General features: G+C 42.1%; 1 protein-coding gene across 10 annotated transcripts in view; it reads right to left on the bottom strand.

The window, feature by feature from the left end:
• STK33 (serine/threonine kinase 33) overlaps positions 1 to 22,813 on the bottom strand; it is a 122,862-nt gene that overhangs the window by 48,656 nt on the left and 51,393 nt on the right. For all 10 annotated transcript variants that reach the window (XM_029582096.1, XM_029582095.1, XM_029582091.1 and 7 more), the window contains 5 exons: positions 21,521 to 21,634; positions 16,251 to 16,355; positions 15,920 to 16,058; positions 10,840 to 10,928; positions 7,292 to 7,379 (listed from right to left, as the gene is read on the bottom strand). In XM_029582096.1, coding sequence (XP_029437956.1) covers positions 7,292 to 7,379; positions 10,840 to 10,928; positions 15,920 to 16,058; positions 16,251 to 16,355; positions 21,521 to 21,634 — 535 coding nt within the window. The remainder of the gene's footprint in view (positions 1 to 7,291; positions 7,380 to 10,839; positions 10,929 to 15,919; positions 16,059 to 16,250; positions 16,356 to 21,520; positions 21,635 to 22,813) is intronic.

Below are 22,813 nucleotides of genomic sequence, written 5' to 3'. Positions count from 1 at the left end.
GTAACGGGCGCTGATATTATCTCCTCCGTAACCCGCTGTTCTGCCGCGGCCTTAACCTGCTAGTTTACCGCCTCCCCCTAGTAGGAGGTAGTGTAGTGTAGTGTAGGGTAAAAACATTGCTTACCCGCCCTGGTCCCGTCCGGTCCCCTCCTCCCGAAGCAAAAAAAAAACAAACGAAAAAGTAGCAAGGCTCGGGCCTGCTACGGTAAGTGTAAAAAGTGTAAAAAACAAAAAACCTGTGTGTTATATAAAAAAATAAAACAATTTTAAATACCTGTCGGAGGGCCGTGGGTCCAGGCGGCCGGTGGGCGGCGGGCAGCCATCAGCGGCATCCGGTAGTCCCTTCTCCCTTCCTCCCTCCCTCCCCTGCCTGGATGAGCACCAAAATTGCACGGGCGGGTCGGCAGCGGGGGGAGGGGGGGCGGCAGCAGGATCCAGGGGCGGCAGCGAGATCCGGGGGGCGAGTAGCGGCAGCGTGTTCGATCGGGCAGGCAGGTAGGTGGCAAAATAAAGATGGCCGCCTGCACGGGGGAAAGCTGCAATTGGCCGCTGAAGACGTGACGTCACACCCCGTGACGCCAAACGTCGTGACGTCACGTCTTCAGCGGCCAATTGCACGGTTTTCCCGTGCAGGCGGCCATCTTTATTTTGCCACCTACCTGCCTGCCCGTTCGAATACGCTGCCGCTACTCGCCCCCCGGATCTCGCTGCCGCCCCTGGATCCTGCTGCCGCTGCCCCCCCGGACCCCGCTGCTGCCTACCCGCCGCTCCCGGATCCTGCTGCTGACCCGCCCGTGCGATTTTGGCGCTCATCCAGGCAGGGGAGGGAGGGAGGAAGGGAGAAGGGACTACCGGATGCCGCTGATGGCTGCCCGCCGCCCAGACCCACGGCCCTCCGACAGGTATTTAAAATTGTTTTATTTTTTTATATAACACACAGGTTTTTTGTTTTTTACACTTTTTTACACTTCCTGGTGCCTGTCATTTCAAATGTCATTTGAAATGACAGGTACCAGCGCACCCAGGTTACTGTATAGGCGCTGTTACAGCGCCTATACAGTAAAATGGGTTGCGCGGGCATAACCCTTCCCTAACGCTTCACAGCCGCGGCATGCATTTGCATGCGATTAGAGGAGAGTATCGGGGAGTTAGTGAAGAGAACTGTGCGTGCGGGGAGGAAGGGTGTGCCTGACACTGCCGCACTGTTTTTACCGCGGCCTTACTGTATCGAGCCGCTTCTCAGAAATAGCTTGGTTTTTTCTTTTTTTAACATTTATTTATATTTATTTGTCGGGTTTTCTATACCATCAATCTGTAAATAAATACAAATCTTAATGGTGTACAATAAAATACATTTTAAAATTAAACATTTCTTACATAATAGATTTAAAAGTTTTCTGGGAGGGAATGTCTGGGTTTACCCAGGTATTGCAAGGAAAACTCAGTTACGAAGGAAAAAAATGTTTATCAATGCGTCAGGAAGTCAGAGACATAAGAAAATGCCATACTGGGTCAGACCAAGGGTCCCATCAAGCCCAGCATCCTGTTTCCAACAGTGGCCAATCCAGGTCATAAGAACCTGGCAAGTACCCAAAAACTAAGTCTATTCCATGTAACCATTGCTAATGGCAGTGGCTATTCTCTAAGTGAACTTAATAGCAGGTAATGGACTTCTCCTCCAAGAACTTATCCAATCCTTTTTTAAACACAGCTATACTAACTGCACTAACCACATCCTCTGGCACCAAATTCCAGAGTTTAATTGTGCGTTGAGTAAAAAAGAACTTTCTCCGATTAGTTTTAAATGTGCCCCATGCTAACTTCATGGAGTGTCCCCTAGTCTTTCTATTATCTGAAAGAGTAAATAACCGATTCACATGTACCCGTTCTAGACCTCTCATGATTTTAAACACCTCTATCATATCCCCCCTCAGCCGTCTCTTCTCCAAGCTGAAAAGTCCTAACCCTCTTTAGTCTTTCCTCACAGGGGAGCTGTTCCATTCCCCTTATCATTTTGGTAGCCCTTCTCTGTACCTTCTCCATCGCAATTATATCTTTTTTGAGACCTTGGAGCTGACATTATAGTAAGATATCCAAGTAAATGTTTCGTTAGATTGAATAACAACAGATACATATATTTTGATCCAGTTCAATTAAGATCATTTATCAATGCAAGGGCACCTATAAGAGTTGAAAGCCCAACATAGATGGTGGAGTATAAGATATATAAAGGTTCGCATATTACTGAAAAATAATATTATATATTTGAATACGAGTGCTATATATTAGAGTTAGGAGCATCAAAATTTTCTTTTTCCAGGTCATATAGGTTGATGTATCACCAAGATTATAGTAATCTTTGGTTTATGAATTTGAATCAATTAACATTGATAAGGTTAAACCCTATTTAATAAGGATTTGATTATTTGATTACAGGTTAATGAATAGATACTTGAAATGTTATATGTACAACCTGACCTGTTCATTGATAATTATGTTGTCTATGTAATGTTAAAATAAATAAATAAAAAATTTTAAGCATTTAAAATTAAAAAGAATTAAGAGTAAAATAAAATAAAAAACAAATTAGCATTCTAAAATAACAAATTAAAAGGGAAATTTAAAATTTACTTTGCACATTTGCGGAGCTATTCTCTATCCAAAATTGCCATTGTAACCTCAATCATCATATGCTCTTTTGAATAGCCAGGTTTTAAGATCTTTTTTAAACTTTGTATATTCCTTTTGAAGTAGCATTTCTGCCAGGAGCAAATTCCACAATTTTGGGCCCACTATCAAAATTGCTCTTTCCCTGGCCTCAGACAAGTGTGCAGTTCGAATCGATAGAACATTGAGAAGGCCTTTGTTTGCCAATCTTAAATCCTTTTCTGGTACATGTAGGTGAAGAGCAGCATTTAACCATTCTGTTTTATCATAGTTTAGTGATTTATGAATTAGGCAGAGTACCTTATATTCAATTCTGTTTTTAATGGGAAGCCAATGCAATGATACCAAGGTAGGAGTAATGTGATCAAACTTTGTTTCTCCTGTTAGTACTCTAGCAGTTGCGTTTTTTAATAACTGCAATGGTCTAATAGCGGTGGCAGGTAACCCATGATAAAGAGAGTTGCAGTAGTCAAGAGTTGAAAAAAATCAAGGATTGAAAACTGTACGAAAATCATTAAAATCTAAAGGGCGGAATTTAAAAGGCCCGCGCGCGCAAGTCCCGGGGCTTTCGAAAAGGGGAGGGAGGGGGCATGTCCTGGGCGTTCCCGAAATGAAGCGGCGTTTCAGGGGTGTGCCGCGGCGTTTCGGGGGCGGGCCCGGGACCGGAGGACGGAGCGGGGTTGCTGGCTGATGCGCGCAAAGTTCCGCCTGCTGAAAGCAGGCGGAACTTTGCCGACAAAGGTAGGGGGGGGGGGGGGGGGTTAGGTAGGGGGAGGGGAAGGGCGAAGAAAAGTTCCCTCCGAGGCCGCTCTGAAATCGGAGCGGCCTTGGAGGGAACAGGCAGGCCGCGCTGGGCTCGGCGCGTACAGATTGCACAAATGTGCACCCCCTTGCGCGCGCCAACCCCGGATCTTATAAAATCCAGCGTACTTTTGTTCGCGCCTGCTGCGCGAAGTACGCGCTCGCACAAGTATTTAAAATCTGCCCCTAAGAGTGGCTTTAAACGTCTGACAACGTGTAATTTAAAATATCCCTCTCTGATCTTTCGATTAATATCTGATTTAAAATAGAACTCTTGTTCGATATTAAAACCTAAATCACGGACTAGTGGAGCTGATTTAATTTGCATGAAATCGGTTTTAAAATCAATAGTTTTTTCAGGAAACTATTTTCTACTCAAAATCATTTCAGTTTTATAAGTGTTTAAAATTAATTTCATTTGTGAGAGTAGCTGTTTGATTGGGGACATAAAAACTTCCAATAATTTAAGGGATTCTTCTATAGACTTATCAGAATTAAAAGCTGAATGTCTTCAGCATAAATAAAGTGAATAATACAGAGTCCAGACAGAAACTTACATAATGGTAATAGGTAAATGCTAAAAAGCGTTGCTGACAGCAATGAACCTTGCAGGACTCCAGAATTAATTCTTATTTTTTTCAGAGAGACAATTGTTTAACCTAACTTGAAAGTGACAATCATTAAGAAATTATTTGAACCAAGAAAGGACGGTCCCTGTCAGCCCAATATCAATTAATCTTTGGATCAGAATTTTATAGTCTACAGTGTCAAATGCTGATGATACATCTAGGAGGATCAAAAGATAAATGCTGTTCCTTCACCAAAGCTCAACCAAAGACCATACAGTTATTGGGAGCGTATTAGCAAGTTCGCACTTCTGGTCAAGACCAGTAGGCTGGCCCAGGTTTGATCCCAGATCTGTCAAGCTATTACACCACCCGGACCTACCAATTGCCAAAAGTAGTGGCAATGTCGTCACACGAGGAAACAGTGTGGCCTGCCTCCATCTGCTGGTTGAGGGAAACAACCCACTTGTCAGGCACTGGACTGGTGTAGCAGGACGAGATAGAATAATACTTTACATAGACTTTACAATTACTTTCTTTCAGGACAAAAATCTTGATGAAATGTTCTTAACAGGCTAACTCTTCAACTCAGGAGATAGGCCTTTAGGTAAAGTACGATATATTCTGGTACAAGCACTCTTCATGAGAACTTTGATTTAAGTGATAAAAGCAAGTGTTTAAATGTCAGTGGTAGAAAATAGAAGAACTGGATGACTGTAAACCTAACCATCTATCTTTTGAACATCGCCAGTTAGGTTTAAAGTTATCTGGTCTCATGTAGCTAGATAAGGTAAAGTTAACTGGCTATATTCGAAAAACAAAATGTAGCCAGTTATGTGGTGCTGCTGTTAAAAACATAAATAAATAAATGCTCACAGGCCTAGTGGCTCAATCCCTTGCCGTGCCCCCCCCCCCCCCAATCCAAGCTCTAACTCATCAGCCTTGTGGGACCATCAGCCCCCTTCAAACCCCTCAGAGTGATTTTAATAGGCAAAGTAGAAGAGATCCTGTATCATCCTCCTGATGTACCTTACTGTTAATCAAATTCGCCCTTCAGGGCCTCCCTCCCTTCCCTGACCCCAACCCTTACCCTCTTGGTACCTATAAAATGTAAATCTTCAGGGGACGGACGTGAGAGGAGTTGTGCCATCGGCTCCTGTCTGAGGCCTTCCTTCCTCTGGAGCCGCTGCTTGTGACATCAGAGGGCCACACCTGTCCTGCCTACTTAATACCTGGGTCAGAGGCGAGCAGCCACTGGCGCATATAACTGAAGCTGGCGCGTGGCTTATAGGAGTTTTTTTCTTCTTACTGGTTTACGCCTCTACAATGAGTACTCAGTTTGATTTCATTTTTGGCCATCCATGGGAAAGAAGAGAGAGGATCCTTAGACCTCTCCCCTCCTTCTTCTACATCTCAACCGACTATTTCTGAATATATGATACCCAAGAATGTGATTCAACCCAGGGACTCTCGACTTATCACTGCAGGTGCTCTTACGAGTGAGATTCCATCTCTCTCAGCCCGGATGCTAGAACTCCTCTTGGACCTCAAATGCCCCACCAGGTTGAGAGTGGAAGTTTTTCTCCTAATGAGGTTATTGTTTCCATTCCTAGTGATAGGAAGATCCTGGTGGGAGGCCAGGCCTTGCCAGGCAATTTTGATAGTATTTCTACCTCTATCCCTTTGCCATAGGGCATGTATTATCTAAATATGAACCATCAGGTAGTAGCCCAGGATGAAAGATTAAAGAAGACGAAGAAAAAATTAAACTTGTATCTGATCAATTTGCTAAAATGCAAAAAAATCAAGTTTCCCTGATTAGAGATAAAGAATGGTCCTGTTGTCAATTAGAAAAACTACACTAGAACTTCAAAGCACATTATGATTTAACCTATCTTCTCTATTGTATTATATTTATTTCACTGCCTGCTTTAACCTCTCTTTCCAGCTGATTAAGCTTCCAAGTTCTTACTCATTGTTGAATGTAACTTTTACTTCTTCCACTTCTATTGTTTATTTACTTAGTTGTCGTTTCAGTTTTTTACCCTTGTTCGATGTAAACCGATCCGATATGGTTATTACTATGAAGGTCGGTATAGAAAAGTGTTAAATAAATAAATAAAAATAAACAGAAGATTTTATTTAAAGATTTTTAAATGTTCTGAAAATTGATATGTTATCTCCTTTGGAAATGTTAAAAAGATTTTATTCAGATACCTTTAAAATACTTCCAGAATCCTTTTCACCTATGTCAAGGGTTTTCTTCCTCCTTGATAAAATTATTGACAAGGATGTTGGTGGCGGTGATAATATAATTTCAGATAATACAGGTGACAGAACAGATCTGACTTGTTACAAAATTCTCAGCTTGAAGTTAAAGCTTGTGCAACTCTTTTAGTTTTTTTATATTTGAGACTGAATGTGGGAGAGAAGCCCTGGAGGGAAAATCTGATCAACTGAGGTTCACAAGGTAGAGGACAGGGTGAGGGGGGAGGATCTCTTCTATTTGTCTATTTAAAAACACTCTGAAGGGTTTGGTGACAGGCTGAAGGATTGGCCCGGCAGGACCAATGAATTAGAGCTTCATTGTGGGTGACTGGGGTTTTTTTTAAAGAGTAGCACCACTTAAGGCTAAAGGCTCCGTGTGCCTGGATAATTTTAGAGATAGCTGAATAACTTATTTGGCTAACTCCAAATATCAGAGTTAGCCAGATAAGTCATTCGGCTACCTCATCACCGCCTTGGAATGCCCCCGACATGCCGCTTATTTATTCGGCTAAATCTTAGCCGGATAATGACTTACCAGGCTAAAAGCCAGGTAAGTATGAGGAATATTCAGAACTTAGCATTTAGCTGGATAACTTGAGTTATCCGGCTAAGCGGCTTTAAATATTGGCCTCAAGGTGCGCTACTGTACCAATAATGAGACAAAAATTTGACTTTTACTACTTTTGCTTATTCTAACATTCTTAAAAATCTTTTAAGGGTAGTATTATCTTAAAACAACTGAATTTTTACCTGGAGGGGGAGTCATCAAGTCACAATTGCAATAGTGTTTTGTTTTTCATCAGCTGGACGTGCTCTTGGACGTATTACCACTGACTTATACCCGAAAGTATACAGGCACTAACTCTTCTTTTACAATGGAAAAGTAAGGATCATTTTCAGGTCTGTCACAAATTTAGATTTTGCACTGTATTTTCTAATCTAGTTCTTTATGAAAGTGATTCTCAATAAATAATCATTGCTTTTCTTACCCATGTAGATAGGAGTGCCACAGGTAGCCTGCATCATGCTTTCAGTACCAACACCACCCTTCTGTACTGCTAAACCAAAATCAGTTACCTAGAAAAAACACAGTACAAAACTCTCCATATATATATATATATCTCAAGTTACACTCATTTTCCATAATGCAAATCTTACTGTTTACAATGAAACTGTTAGTTAAGATGTAATACAAAACTTATCTGATAGTACATTGTGTGTTACATTATAAAGTGAGTGACTAACATTTGTACAGCAAATATTACAAGGCTTGGAAAATGTTTTTTCTAGCTAGTCTCAATATGGGCAGGGGATAGGCCTTGGTTCTGTTCCCCTCCCCCCCGTATCTTGAATTAATTACCACCACACAGTCATTAAGAACGAAGTTTTATTATTGGACAGATTTGGCCGCAGCCTCACAGCAAAGCAATTTAGCAACAATGAAACAATATAATTATATTCTAAAATATTAACATTACTATCACTTAATTCCTGGTGACCAATCAGCCAACAAGCTGTTGGCAACACAAGATACACCTGGCCGTAGAAGCCAAAGCATCAGGGGGGTCACTGGCTTACCAAGGTCCCAACCCTAGATGGTCTTGGTTGAATGCTGCTCCTGCCCTGCCTCTTTTCCTCTCCCCTGGATGCCGTCGAAGCACCAGGAGTCTGGATCTCGATCCATTGGGCCGCTGGCCCTATCGCGGTCTAAATCTCAATCTGTCAGGCTGCTGGCCCTGTCATGACCTGGTCCCCCTCGCATCTTGCTCTCCCCTGCGGGCAGCTACCCTCAAGTCACAATAGCGTGAATGGAAGGTTTAACTTAGGAGTGGGCACTGTTAAATCGCTGATCACCATGCCACTGTACCCTGGTAACGGATCCTGTTTGCCAGGGGACCCCCACTCTCCCAGCTGTAGCCAATCTGTCTAGCAGTGTCTCTGACACATCCTGTAAATCGCTATTAAAGATATCTCAGCTAATGTCAGACAAATGCGTCCCATCTGGCCAAAACAAACCTGGGCTCTCGTCCAACAATTTTTGTCAGGTATAGAGCCCCTGAACTGTGGGCATAAATTTACACATCCACCTGGGCTAGGGGGTCAGACTAGCATGGAATAGGAAAACCGGCCGTATGCTCCGCAGCTTTACCCCATAGAGGGTAGAGCTGCAGCCAGGGCTTTATGCGTTAATGTTGACCAGGTTTGATCTAAGTCCTTCAGCGTCGCAAACAGAGGTGGGGGTTTGCTGTCTACGATCTCTTGCGCCTCAGCACTGATTGACCAGATGTGGGCCAAGGCCACAGGAGGAGCAAATGTGCTTGAATTTTCAGTTGGTCTATGTGCAATGAATTGCCTACATACATCCCACCTCCCCCCAGAGGGCTGCGACGTTCTATCCCAAGAGACACCGGGGTTGAACACTGGCCTCTCAGACAGGGATGCCTTGAGCATCGTCATCTCATCTAGCCAAAGGTCCAACATCCTGTGTCTCCAGGAAACAGAGCTGTCTTGCTAACTTCATCGTGGCAGCCTCACCACTGTTCGCAGCAACTCTCTGGGCTAACCAAACACCCTGCACCAAATCCTGCAATCCTGGCTTCCCTGGCAGCCTGGATCGCCGCCACGCCACCACCCTGGCATCTGGCCTCCAGCAGCCTGTGATGCTGCCTAAGTCAGCTTTCGAGATCGGGGCCCCCAAAACACAAGAGGTGCTGCACGCTGCCAAGCATCGTTTTGGGGTTTGTTTGTTTTTTTTAAAGCAGGAGGGAAGACACTACCGCCCAGTGGGCCCCGTTAAGGCCAATGATGGGAAGAGGACGACTAACGCTGCCGAGCCAAGAGCATGCAGCAACCCCTCACTATTCAAAGCACCAAGGGGAAAAAATGCAGGAAGAGAAAGAATGCCGCTGGGGCAGCAATCAGCCCGCCTGTTTTACCCCGCACCCAAGATGACTGGAGGAAGACTTACCACACGCAATTCAGAGGTATGTTGGTAGGTCAAGCAGCGATGCTGGCTGGGCAGCAAACCGGGGCAAAAAAAGAAGTGCCCCTGGTAGCTAGGCACACTTTTAAATTCCCCACCTCAGCCAATTGCGAGCTGCCCGACTCTTTTCTCCTCCCTCTTTCTCCATGGACCCCCCCTAATTCTGCCCTCCATATGACCCCCTACCCCATTGTTCCTGTTGGGCTACCCCTTCCTGACCCTCTCCGGCGACGCCACCTCTATTGTGTCCTGCTTCCTCATTCTAGTTGCATGACTTGAGCTCTGCAAAGTTATTTCAAAAGGTTCAAAATCACCATTTTGATGGCAGCCATATAAAAAATATGCAGTATGCAGATGACTTGTAAACCATCTAGGACCAAATAGGTCCAATATATAACAAAGTACAGGTACAGGATATTTTTACTGTGTTTGTGGAGCAAATATTTATACATATCCATCAAATATTCTCTGTAGAATATATTTTCACTTATATCAAGGACATAGCTTGCATGTGCATCTGATTAACTAACAAGATCAGAATTAAAATTATCTTCTCTATTTTAAAAACTTTGTATCTTAGCATTTCAAATCATCTATTGCATGTCTTGCTCTGCAAACATTCCAATACATATCTACACACTTGATGTACAAGTTTTCTATTTTTAGACAGTGATAACTTTTACTTAGAAGTATCCTTTCAAGATAAACCCACCTTGATATACTAATACCACAAGGCTTGTAAATGTGCACTTGCTCAGTGCATGCAAGTCAAGAATTAGTGCTCAGTCTACTAATAAAAATCGTATATTCGTGTAACTAGAGAAATGCTTTTAAAAGATCAGGCTATGTTCTTATCATTTATGAACCTCTACTAGGTTCTATGGAATTATTTGATTATTTCAGGAGTATAAGGGTCAATTTTCAAAACTGTTGGTAGCTGCAAAATCTGCAGTATACGTGTGCTTTCCCTTTGAAAATTGCCAAGGGAAAAAGTACCTGCAGAGATTTGGACCTGTTTTTAATGAAGATACCTTTTCAATGCAAAACTGCATGCTTTGTCGTCTCACTGATCTAACCCTACCTGAGCTTGCCTACTTTTCCCATTGGTAAAAATACGCATGTACACGGTGGATAATTTTCAGAAAGCCCATCTACCCAGGTATTTGAAAACTATTCTTTATGACAGCAGTGCCATTTCTGCAGAATGTCCAAAACAGTAACAAACGCCTGCACAACACTAACCAATCTGAGATCAAGCTGTCAGTTTCACTGTGTAGTAATTTAGGATTTTTAATAAGTTAATTTAACTATTTACAAATTTAACAAACATACAACCTGAAATGTATTACTTTCACAAACTCACATTTCACAGAATCTTTTATTCTGCTGCATCAAAAGAATCTATCTTTTAAGTTAAAAAAATAAATTCTCACAATACAGTGGCTGGACAAAATTACTATTCACAGAACTTTCTTAAAACCTGCTAAATAACTTTTCTGATTTTGCCACCCAATATCAAGCCAGTGTTAAAAGTAAATGTAACTTTCAACTTACCTTTATGTTTACTATAAGTACATCTGGACTTTTACGTTCAGTGTTTTTAATTAAAATGTTTTCCAGTTTTAGATCTCTATGCACTATATCTGCAATGAAAAAATAACCCCAAAATATTATATCCAGCTTTCAAAATATTTCAGTAAGATGCTATAGTTTGGTAGGCAAATAATTCAGTCAAAGAATTACAAAGTTAAGACAAATGTTCTTTCTAGCTGAAGATGAACCATCATAATATATCCGAGGCTAATGTGCTTCAACTAAATAGCATAGGATTACTATTGTTATCTTAATTTATAACTGGACATATCACCTCTGACTCTGAATGCTGTGATAAATGAATTAAGGCCCTATTTACTAAAGGGTTTCTCCAAATCATGCCCTAACAGGGTAATTTTCAAAGGAAAACATAAATGTCAAAAGTTATGCTTCTAATGCTAGAAGAAAGTTCTGACTGATTATGGTGCCACACACAAGAGTTTGGGTAAGTAAAGAACATAACAAAAGTTCATATGAGCAGCGAATCAATTGAAAGGAAATTATTTTCATTTATAGCTTGCAGGCTTCATTTTCACACAATGACTATTTGGCTAATTCATATATTCAGGTTTTAGTTATAATTTTTTAAAAATATATGTGTAACAAGAAGTTCCAGGTGCAGCTTGATAACTTTAAGGGATAGCTGCCATCACCTGAGGGACTGAGTCGAGTTAGATAAAAGTATGTTGACTGGTCACAGTCTGCCAGATTGTAAAGGTATTTTTAAAAAGTATAAATTATTGCCAAATATTAAAATGAAAATAAATGATAGTTAATACAGATTAATAATTAAATACCCTCCTACATATTAGATCATGTCTTAAGTTTAGCCTTGAATGAAGCCAGACTCTAGGGAAGTAAAAGGTGAATTTTAAAAGCCCGGCACGCATCAAAATCGGGAGATGGACGCCCAAGTCGGGCTCACACACACCCACTGAATTTTAAAAGCTGCTCAGATGTATGCACGTCTCCCGCTGTATGCACATCTCACGCAATTTCAGGGCCTGGCCAAGAGATGCACCTCGATGTGCACCCAGGTCCACTGCTGCTATGGAAGACGTGTAAATTAAAAAAAAAAAAAAAAAAGCTGTTTTGGAGGGGTTTCATGGGTCTGAGGATAACTGGGAGTGGTGGTTATTAAATCTGGGGGTTTGTAGGACCAAGCTCAACACTGGGTGAACTGCTGGACGAACTGGTGAAATTGGTCATGGAGTAGACATGCATTGGTTTTAAAATACCGATTTATGCAGAAGAAATTGGATTTATGCACCTAGGTGCAAGTATGCATACTCAGGCTATTTTGTAACATCTGCACTTATATGTGCGCAAATTATAAAAGGACCACGTCCCTGGATGTTTGCCGATGCACACGTGCCAAAGTGCTTCCGTACACCGGTTTGAAAGTTACCACTTAGGACGAGAACTTTCAAACTGGCACACATCCAGGGACGTGGTCATTTTATAATATATATGCATGTTGTAAAATAACCTTGCCGTGCACAGATGTGTGCAAAATTTTAAGTGGGCCACTGGTGCAACGAGGATCACCTTGCCTGGATGGACCTCTATGCGTCACAAGACTTTGCCCACCAGCGGCAAAGGACAGAAGGACATCTGTCGGCCAAAGCAGAACTAAGGAATCTACCCCTTCTGCTCCTCGTCCCCTTCTTTGACTGTAGAACAACTGATGGATCACAAGGCTTCTTCCGTTGACCACTGCCCCTGTATGGACTGCTCCTGACACACCATGCCTCATCCTGAGAGACTGGCATCAGTGGCGACGATCGTCCAGACCAGGATGTCTACGTCCACACCTAGTCTCAACTTGTCCAGAACAAGCCACCATGAGAAACTGGACCTGTCAAACTCCATAAGCGAGTGGCAGCTGAAACTGCTCCAACAATGGGTCCCAGTGGGAAAAGTAAAGCCCACTGTAGAGGCCTCATATGAGCAAACGCCCATGGAACCAACTCCAAGGTGGAAGCCATAGGCCCGAGAACTTGCAAGTAATCCCAGACCTTGGGTACCTGCTTCTTCAACAATCCATGAACTTGAGCATGCAGTTTGGAATTCCGCTCTTCAGTGGGAAATACCTTCCCCACCTTGGATTCTAAATGCGCCACCAGGAATTCCAAAACCTGAAAAGGGAAGAGACTCTTGGACAGACTGACTATCCATCCCAACAATCTCAGGCACCAGAGGACTAAGTCCACTGCCTGCCAGCAAAGGATTGCTGACTTTGCTCGAATCAGCCAGTTGTTCAGATAGGGGTCCTGGGTGCTGTTGCCAGACCGAAGGGCAGGGCGCAAAACTGAAAATGTTCTCTCAGAACCATGAATCTCAGATATTTTTGATGATCGGGCTGGATTCCTATGTGCAAGTACGCTTCGGTCAAATCCAGAGACTCCAGGTACTCCTCCTTGTACACCAGGGCAATCACCGAATTCAGAGTTTCCATTCGAAACCGAGGAATCTTTAGAGCCACATTCACCTTTCTTAAATTGAGGATTGGGTGGAATAGCGACCTGTTCCCTGCTCCTCCAGAGGGACAGGAACAATGGCTCCCACCATGCATAGAAGACAGATGGTTTCCTGCACTGCTAACTTCTTTTTCTCGTAAGTACATGGGGAGACCATGGACAAATGTCGTAGAGGCCGAGCAAATTCTAAAGCATAACCCTGTTTTAGTTATTTATTTATTTGATGAGTTTTACATACCGTTATTCGGTAGAGCCATCATAACGGTTTACAAAGTGAACATTTTTTCTTAACAGTATTGAAACATAGCAGAATGAGCATATACAGAAATAAACATATCAGGTCCAATAATTATTCTTAGGTTGGATGAGGAGGGTAAACATGTTTGGTTGGAGATTGTAGTTGAGAGTTCATTTGATGGTTGGTATGGTCAGATGACCAAGGGTCAGTGAAGAATTTGCGCAAGAAAAAGGTTTTTAGGTCTTTTTTGAATGTTTTTATGTTGTGCTGGTTATCACACTTAAGACTCACTAGTCTGATGTGATCTTGGCCCACTGTTGTGTTTGAGGCATTGTGGACCCTTGGGCACAATGGAGATGACTCCGTCCACAGGGAGGAGCCCCATGGGGAACCACTGCGATAGGGCTGACACAGTTAGCAGACACAGAATGGATAGAGTCTTTATTGTACTGCTGTGATTAGATGGTAATGCAGGAAGATAAGGCACTTATCCACGAGGTGCCAATACGCTCAACAGGCTCAGAAGTATAGTCTCACCCAGATGTTCACGATAGGCAGGAGCCCGCAGTGCAGGTAACGCCGCGGCTGGTGGGTGAAGTCGGAGCTCCAGTTCGTAGAGGTACTCATAGTGAAGGCATCTTCCTGATGGTAGAATGGTGGAACCGAAGGTCCGTGGTGCAGGATATGAAGTAGATAGGCCCTCGAGGAGCAAGTACCCAATGGTCCAATATCCTGGAAAGAGTAAGAAAAAAAGACCCCCCGAAGAGCGGTTGTCTAGGTTAGTGAGGACCCCAAAGGGAAGTTGGAAGTGAGAGACCTCAGAGGAGCAGGTGTCTAGAGCTTCTGCTGGAACGAGGCCCTTAGCGAAAGGAAGCATCTAAGCTGGCAGCTTAGAGCAGGCAGAGTAGCAAAGCGAAGTCTTTGCAAACTCAATTTGGTAGCAGAAGCGGAGGCTAGTTATACCCAGAGGTACTGTCGTCATGCGGTGGGGCCGCCCCTGAGGTTCCCGCCATGACGTGTATTTGAGCATCAGAGATGTGTGTGCTCGCACCCTAGAAGGCCACAGGAGTGAGCATGGCGGATGGGGACGCCCATGCTGGTCTGAGAACGCCGAGGCCCGTGGCACCGGACACAGCCATCTTGCCCAAAGAGAGAGAAAGGGGAGGAAAAGAGGTAAGGCAGAGCGATCGCAGCCGTCTGCGACCGGACGCAACACCCACTCCTTGTGGAACACAGCCAACCGGCCCCCTATCGCTGGAACCGAGAAGTGGACCAGCCTCACCTCATTTGGCGGTTTTGGCTCCACTGCCACCCTGAAAGGAGCCTTCTCTACCCAGCTTTCGCCCTCGAAAAGACTGGATCCAGGATGGTTGCCTTCCCGTGGACTGCCTCTGGGAACCCTCGAAGCTCCGAGAGGCCAAAATCACCTATTCCCTCTGAAGCGGGGACGAGGAGGAAAGCACCCTTTCCCTTTCTTCAGGGAATTTATGAACTTTATTCTTCCCAAGAAGCTTGATCATCTCCTCCAAGTCCCGACTAAAGAGCAACTTCCCCTTAAAAGCCAAAGCTCCCAACTGAGGCTTGGATGAAACATCGGCTGACCAATTCCTCAACCAGAGGAGTCTCCGGGCTGAAACTGCCGACATCATTGTCCTGGAGGAGGTCCTGATGAGATCATATAATGCATCAGCGCCATAGGCCATTAGAGCTTCCAGCCACACCGCCTGCTTAGTCTCAGATTCAGACAAGGACCTGTCTGCTTGCAACTGCTGTACCCAGCGCAAGCCCGTCCTCAACATAAAATTGCTACACACTGCCACTTGAATGCCAAGGGCAGACACTTCAAATATCTTTGAGGTGCACTTCCAGCTTCCTATTCTGAAGGTATTTCAGAGCTTTAGAACCGGCAATTGGAATGGTCATCATCTTAACAACAACCGAAACCAATGCATCCACCTTTGGGACCTTTAGTAGCTCAAGCGTATCCTCTAGCAAACGATACAACTTATTCATGGCTCTGCTGATCTTCAGGTCTGTCTCGGGAGTATCCCACTCACCAAACACCAATGTTCTGACTGACTTGTGAAATGGAAGAGACTTTGTTGGACCCCGGAGGCCAACCATGACTGGATCCACTTCTTCCTGATCCGATTCCTCTTGTGGGATCTTTATACCCAATTTTTCCAGAACAGTGGATATCAGGGGACTCTGTAATTTGTTGCTCATGCACTAAACATAAATTTGAATTTGTTATTTTTATTACAATTATAAAAATATTAGCACTGCAGTCATAGGATAAATGAAAGTGATAAACGCTTTTTACCCTTTTTGTGAAGGTATGCTATTGCAGATGCTAGACTCTGAATGATGTGTCTTGTCTCGTTTTCGGAGAAATGTTTTTTCTTCTGAAGAAATTCTTTCAGCTCTCCACCCTCACACAGCTCCATTACAAGGTACATCCGCTAATATTAGAAACCAACCAGACATCATAACTTTTCTTGTTATATATGGTTTCATTAAAGAATTAACCAGTACAACAATGCAAACAATCTGAAAACAAGTGCATTAGATAAAGGAATAAAAGCTAGATCTCACATTTCATTCCTATTTCCTCATAAAAATCAAAGTTCATACGATAATTGAAAGACCCTTACCTTAGGAGTCTCGAAAATTTCTTCAAGATGAATAATATGTTCATGGTTTACACTTTTTAGGATGTGTACTTCCCGTTCAAGTAACTTCACAGCTGAGCTTCCAGCCTTCAGCAGACAAATAAAATGTAAGTTATTGCTCACATAATTACTTGTATATAATTCAATCATAGTTATTCAATAATTTCATTAGTTAATTTTCTATTCACTTTTCCTTTGACTAACATGCTTAGGAAGGTCTAAAAGGTATTAACACAATGATACAACACAACTAGCATAGGCAATTATGAAAGCACATTTAAAGTCACTTGGCAAGATTTGAATAAATAAGAACAACAAATTAAAGGGATAACTGCTATAATATTTAGGTCCTTAGAGCCATGCTGGCTCCAATATATTTATATGGAAAAGTGAACTGCTAATATACAATATTAAAATATTTAAGGAAAGTAAAAAAAACAGGAAATTCATCTATGATCATGTCTTTAAAAATAAAAACAAAGCACACCCTACTTGTATAATGCAATGTTTAAAAAGTAGACAAGGAGAACAGTAACATCCAACCTCTACCAATTAAAAACATTACTGTCATTATTATTCAAATTTCTTAATCTGTTCCCTTGGATAAAACCATGTTAACCAGAAAGTCACAAATTCTCTCACGCATATTCAGATGTATTTGCATGTAAATGTAACATACAATCATAGCAATTTTCAAAAGCCATTTACCCGTGTGAAGTGCACTTAACGTGGGTAAAACCTATTAACAATTCAATTTATTGTAGCAGTTTTTAAAAGCTCACTTACACGGGTAAAGTGCATTTACAGATATAAAACCCAGTTTTAAGCGTGTAAATGCTTTTGAAAAATCAGGTCCATTGGATATCTTTGGTTCATATTTGTTATTAACTTTGACATAAGATAATTTGAGACTCTTTCAGATATGAATGCTCCTAGGTGGTGCACATAAATTGCCAGATAGAAGGGTAAAATGTAATAATTTAATCATGACATTTGTAACTTAGACAAAGGGCCAGATGTACCAAAGGGTTTCCTCTTTTTTTTTCGTCTCTGGGAAAAAGCATTTAGTATATCTAGACCCATCAGTTACAAATGACTTACTATGTGCACCTTTGAAAATGTTCACACTACAGATTAGGTAGCATTTTCTTTAAGTTAATGGTTACGTTGCATAATACAAGCACTCTCTCAGTTCTGCTCTAAACAGACATATACAATCATATCATGTCACAATGATCGATCTGGGCAGCATATACATGGAAACAGTGAAAGTGGCACCCGCAAAACAATTAGAATACAAACAGGGCTGGCCCAGTGGCAGTGTTGAAAGTCCCCATTTCCGTCCCCGAATCAGGCTTTTTAATTCTGGGTTAGCTAGGCCTGGAGAGGCTTCAGAGGTGGTGTTCATAGCTAAGAAGGGAAGGAGTCATTTGATATCTACTGGCCAGATTCAGGGCCCATGACCGCAGGTTTCTGGAAAGAGATCCTGGTGCATGGTCCCTGGCCCAGGACCATCACTGAACTGACAGACTAGGTATGTTGGGAGGGTGCGGGGAATATAAACACATGAAGCCAACACTGCAGCGATATGAATTGTCATTCTGTGTTTCATTGTTTAGGTCATGTCTGCCTGTTACCTCTGTTTACTTGTTTACATTTTTCCCCTACTCCCCCAAGGTATTTCTACATTGTACTGCATACAGAATGACTGATTCTATTAACGGGGAAATACCACAAAAGTTTTCTACGTTACATACCTTGCATAGAAACTAAAACCTCTGAATCTTTTTCCTGTATATCTTCCCCATTTTACAGCTCTATTTCAGCAAAGTTTTATCATATCCAAAAACCATGCTGTTCTCTATTTCAGGAAGAATTCCTGGTGACCCCCATGGGCATTATTGGGAATGGGATACTTCGATGACGCCACAATTCATGACAAGATTTTTCAGTATTACCAGCCGTTCTCTACTTTTTATGACTATATGGAACTTGGCTGGAAACACTGACAACAGAATCTTGTAAAATATGGTATTTATCAGCTTTGCAGATTATTTCTGTTCCCATCAGGCAGTTCATGCCATCCAGTTCCATAATTTCAACCTTTTCAGTATCAGTTACTGCACCAAAACAATTAGCATTAACAATGTTCTTGCGCTCCCTGCATCGGACATGCATGAATGCCTTCTTCCATCATCTGTAGTGCTCTATTGGAAAACTGATATGGCTGCCTCCCTGTTACCATTTTATTGTTCTTTTAATGTTGCATTTTTGTCCAAATATCAAAAAATGATCAGAATACATGAGACCGAAAATAGAGGGTATGGCTTTTTAAGTTTTATGTTTTGTAATAGACAGTGCTTCCATTTTAAGAAACAGCCATCTCTTCTAAATAGGAGTATTCTGACTCTTCCCTGTGTGCTCATATAAAATACGCCATTATGTTATGCAAGGTTACTAAATGTCCTTCATTTTGGACATGAAATGTGACATTTTTTCCCATTCTGTTCTTCCTTGTTAGCATCCCTATAAATTATTTGTTCATTATGCTAATTCATGATCTTACTTTAATGACAGAGAAATTACTACTTACCTGATAATTTCTTTTTCCTTAGTACAGACAGGTGAATCCAAAACCAGTGGGTTATGCACCTCTACCAGCAGATGGAGATGGAGCAAAGCTGACGTCACAGTATATATAACCCTGCACTAACATCAGCCTGACAGTATAGTCTGCAAAAGCCAACTGAGGACAAACTAGCAAAACTTGATTATTAACAGATAACCATTCCACCACTCAGCAAACAGGAACACACTGAGCTCAGACAAAGAGTGTAAAAACACTAATCTGGGGACTGGATTAGCACTTACCAGTACTCCCTGGATCACGCAGCCATGCAGGAGGACCATAGCACAACCATTCTGCAGCCAAGGGTAGAAAGTTGGATTCATCTGTCTGCACTAAGGACTGATTCGAGTGAAAATCAGAGACCACTTTTGGAAAAAAAAGAAGGAACAGTATCGCCCCCAGAGTCACTCGTAGAAACGGCTCCCAGCAAGACAAGGCCTGCAGTTGGGTTACTCAATGCACAAACCAGTTAACACATGAAACACCGTTTTCAACTTAGTAGCTTCAAGGAAAGGTTACACATCGGTCAAAAGGTAAAAAATCCAAAACTAGATTAAGACTCCACAAGGGCACCGGTAGCCGGACTCCTTTCAAGAAACAGGCCACAACCAGATGAGCCGATAAGGGCCCACCATTCACCTGACCTTGGAAACAGGCAACCTGTACCTTTAAGGAATTAAGGGCCTACCCTTTACTCAATCCTTCCTGCAAAAATTCCAAAATGAGCAAACCCTTGACCGAACAAGGAAGAACCCCTCAATCTTCACACCATGCCTCAAATACTCACCAAACCCGCACACAGGTTAAGGAAGTGGAGAACTTTCTCACTCACAGCAAGGTGGCAATCACAGCAGAATATCCACGCATCAGCAACCAAACCCTCTCAAGGGCCATACCATAAGACAAAATAGATTCGGATCTTCATGAAGAACAGGCCCCTGCCATAGCAGATTCCTGTGCACCGGAAACCAGAGGGGACAGGCCACTAGAAGCCATCGCAGATCTGATACCACGGTTTCCTGGGCCAATCTGGTGCCACCAGAAGCACCATCCCCCTGTGACTCTCGGCCCTCCGAACAATTCTACCCAGCATGGGCCACAGGGGAAAAACATTCAGCAGCTTGCCCTCTGGCCAGTCCTGCACAAGAGCATCAATACCCCAGGCCTTTGGATATCTCCTGCAACTGAAGAATCTAGGAACCTTCGCATTGTGAGAAGTCGCCAGCAGGTCCAGAAACGGAAGGTCCCAGCAATCCACTAATAGGTGAAACGCCTCGTTTGACAACTCCAATTCTCCTGGATCCAAACTGTCTGCAGAGAAATTCTGCACTTACATTGTCTATCCTGCAACGTGCGAGGCTGAGATTGCCTGAAGATGCACTTCCGTCCATTCTATAAAAATTGGCCTATTTCATGCGACACATGCTGGCTCTTGGTTCCTCCCTGCCAATCAATGTAAGCCACTGCTGTTGCTAAGCCCACACCAAATTGAAAAAAAACCTATTATCAGACCAAGGTACTCATCTGAGGGACCATGGAAATCACTTAAGATATCACCATAGGAGAACATAAGAACATAAGAAAATGCCATACTGGGTCAGACCAAGGGTCCATCAAGCCCAGCATCCTGTTTCCAACAGTGGCCAATCCAGGCCATAAGAACCTGGCAAGTACCCAAAAACTAAGTCTATTCCATGTAACCATTGCTAATGGCAGTGGCTATTCTCTAAGTGAACTTAATAGCAGGTAATGGACTTCTCCTCCAAGAACTTATCCAATCCTTTTTTAAACACAGCTATACTAACTGCACGAACCACATTCTCTGGCAACAAATTCCAGAGTTTAATTGTGCGTTGAGTAAAAAAGAACTTTCTCCGATTAGTTTTAAATGTGCCCCATGCTAACTTCATGGAGTGCCCCCTAGTCTTTCTACTATCCGAAAGAGTAAATAACCGATTCACATCTACCCGTTCTAGACCTCTCATGATTTTAAACACCTCTATCATATCCCCCCTCAGTCGTCTCTTCTCCAAGCTGAAAAGTCCTAACCTCTTTAGTCTTTCCTCATAGGGGAGTTGTTCCATTCCCCTTATCATTTTGGTAGCCCTTCTCTGTACCTTCTCCATCGCAATTATATCTTTTTTGAGATGCGGCGACCAGAATTGTACACAGTATTCAAGGTGCGGTCTCACCATGGAGCGATACAGAGGCATTATGACATTTTCCGGGGCAAATTAATTTTCCTTCTTCTTTACTCCTTCAAAAGTTTAAAGCAATCCCCAGTACGGAGATGCACGTCCACCATTTGCTGGAGATGGGGAATACTGGCGGGCTGTTACTGCAGGGGTATATATATATATATATATATATATATATATATATATATATATATATATATATATATATATATAATGTGATGTCAGCTTTACTCAGTCTTCATCTGCTGGTAGAGGTACGTAACCCACTGGTTTTGGATTCATCTGTCTGTGCACTAAGAAACTAAATTTCACAGAATCTTTCTAGTTATTTTATTGCTCATATTAAAAGAAAATAAAAAGTATCAACCAGAGTAATGCAAGTGCACGTTAACTAAAAAATTAAAGACATTATTCTTAGTCATTACCTTTTCTTTGTTCACTTTTTTAATTGCCCACTTCTTGCTAGTTTCCTTATGGGTTGCTTCAATTACTACTCCAAAGCTTCCTTGTCCCAGTTTCTTTCCAAAAGTATAGATTTGCTAGAAAATAGAATAACAGGTAAATAGAATAACAGGTAAAAATCAGTACCTCCAAGTAAGGTAAAATGAAAAACAGTGCCAAGCAACATGAGAATCTTACCCTGTAAGATCTATGCCAACATATTTTGTAATTTCAATCACATATACAAGATTGTCTCTATACTAGTCTAACACACTGGTATTCACTGATCACAAACCAGTCAGGTTTTCAGGATATCCCAAAAGATATCCTGAAAACCATACGTAAATGTGTGCACATGGTACCAGTAGCATGTACTTTTACGCGTTGTGAATGGAGGCATTCCTAGAGTTGGAGTCTGGGCCAAGTTAGTATTTATGAGTGTACATGAACACTTACATACATAATTTTATAGGAAATTTACTTACACAAATAGCAGACAGAGGCCTATGCATGCATTTTTCCCAACTTTATTTTCAAAGGGAACATGTTCCCTTTGAAAATTAACAAAGTCTGTGGGTAAAAAGCATCCAGAGCCTTTATTCTTCTGTGCAAAGTTTGAAAGTTGCTCTCTTGGTGATCTTCTAGGACTATAAAGTCCTACACACAAATTAATTTTTTCCCAATACTTATACCTTATCTTTCTAAAAGCAATCAAAATGGCTTACAAATGTTACATGGTAACTATAATCATATCTGACAGTCTCTGGTGCAGTAATTGCAACAGAGAATTGATGCAACTATATCGAAGCTTTGTTTTTTTCTTCCTGCAAACTCCCTTCTTCCTAAATCCACATCTGTCTTGTCTCATATTTTTGAAGGTCATTGTGGAGTTTGTAATCTGGGCGGCTATTTCCCAAGTGTTAATGTCACAATCAAGGGCCTGAAGGTCGTGCTTGCAAACACCCTTGGATTGCAGGGATGGACAGCCAATTGCCTTTTGCTAGATACTAGCTCTTCATAAAGAATGTCTTTGGGAAGTCTGCAGTTGTCTTTGTTGGACTTGCCCAAACCATTGAAGATTTTTTTTTGTTTTAACTTGATAAAAATAGTAGAACTTGAGCTCACTCCAGGGTAGTTTGGAATTTTATCCTTTCAGGAGATATTTCTCTTTCCGTTTTTCCAGGTTTGCACTGCATGCAGAGTGGCTTTTTTGGGGTTTTCATTCCAGTTTCTGTCTCCATATTTATAATTGGTGGTCTTTCTGTACTTGGTGAAGG

The sequence above is a fragment of the Rhinatrema bivittatum genome, chromosome 17 (assembly GCF_901001135.1).
Source record: "Rhinatrema bivittatum chromosome 17, aRhiBiv1.1, whole genome shotgun sequence".
NCBI lineage: Eukaryota > Metazoa > Chordata > Amphibia > Gymnophiona > Rhinatrematidae > Rhinatrema > Rhinatrema bivittatum.
The sequence above is the reverse complement of the archived record's forward strand: the minus strand, read 5'-3'. Positions and strand labels throughout refer to the sequence as shown.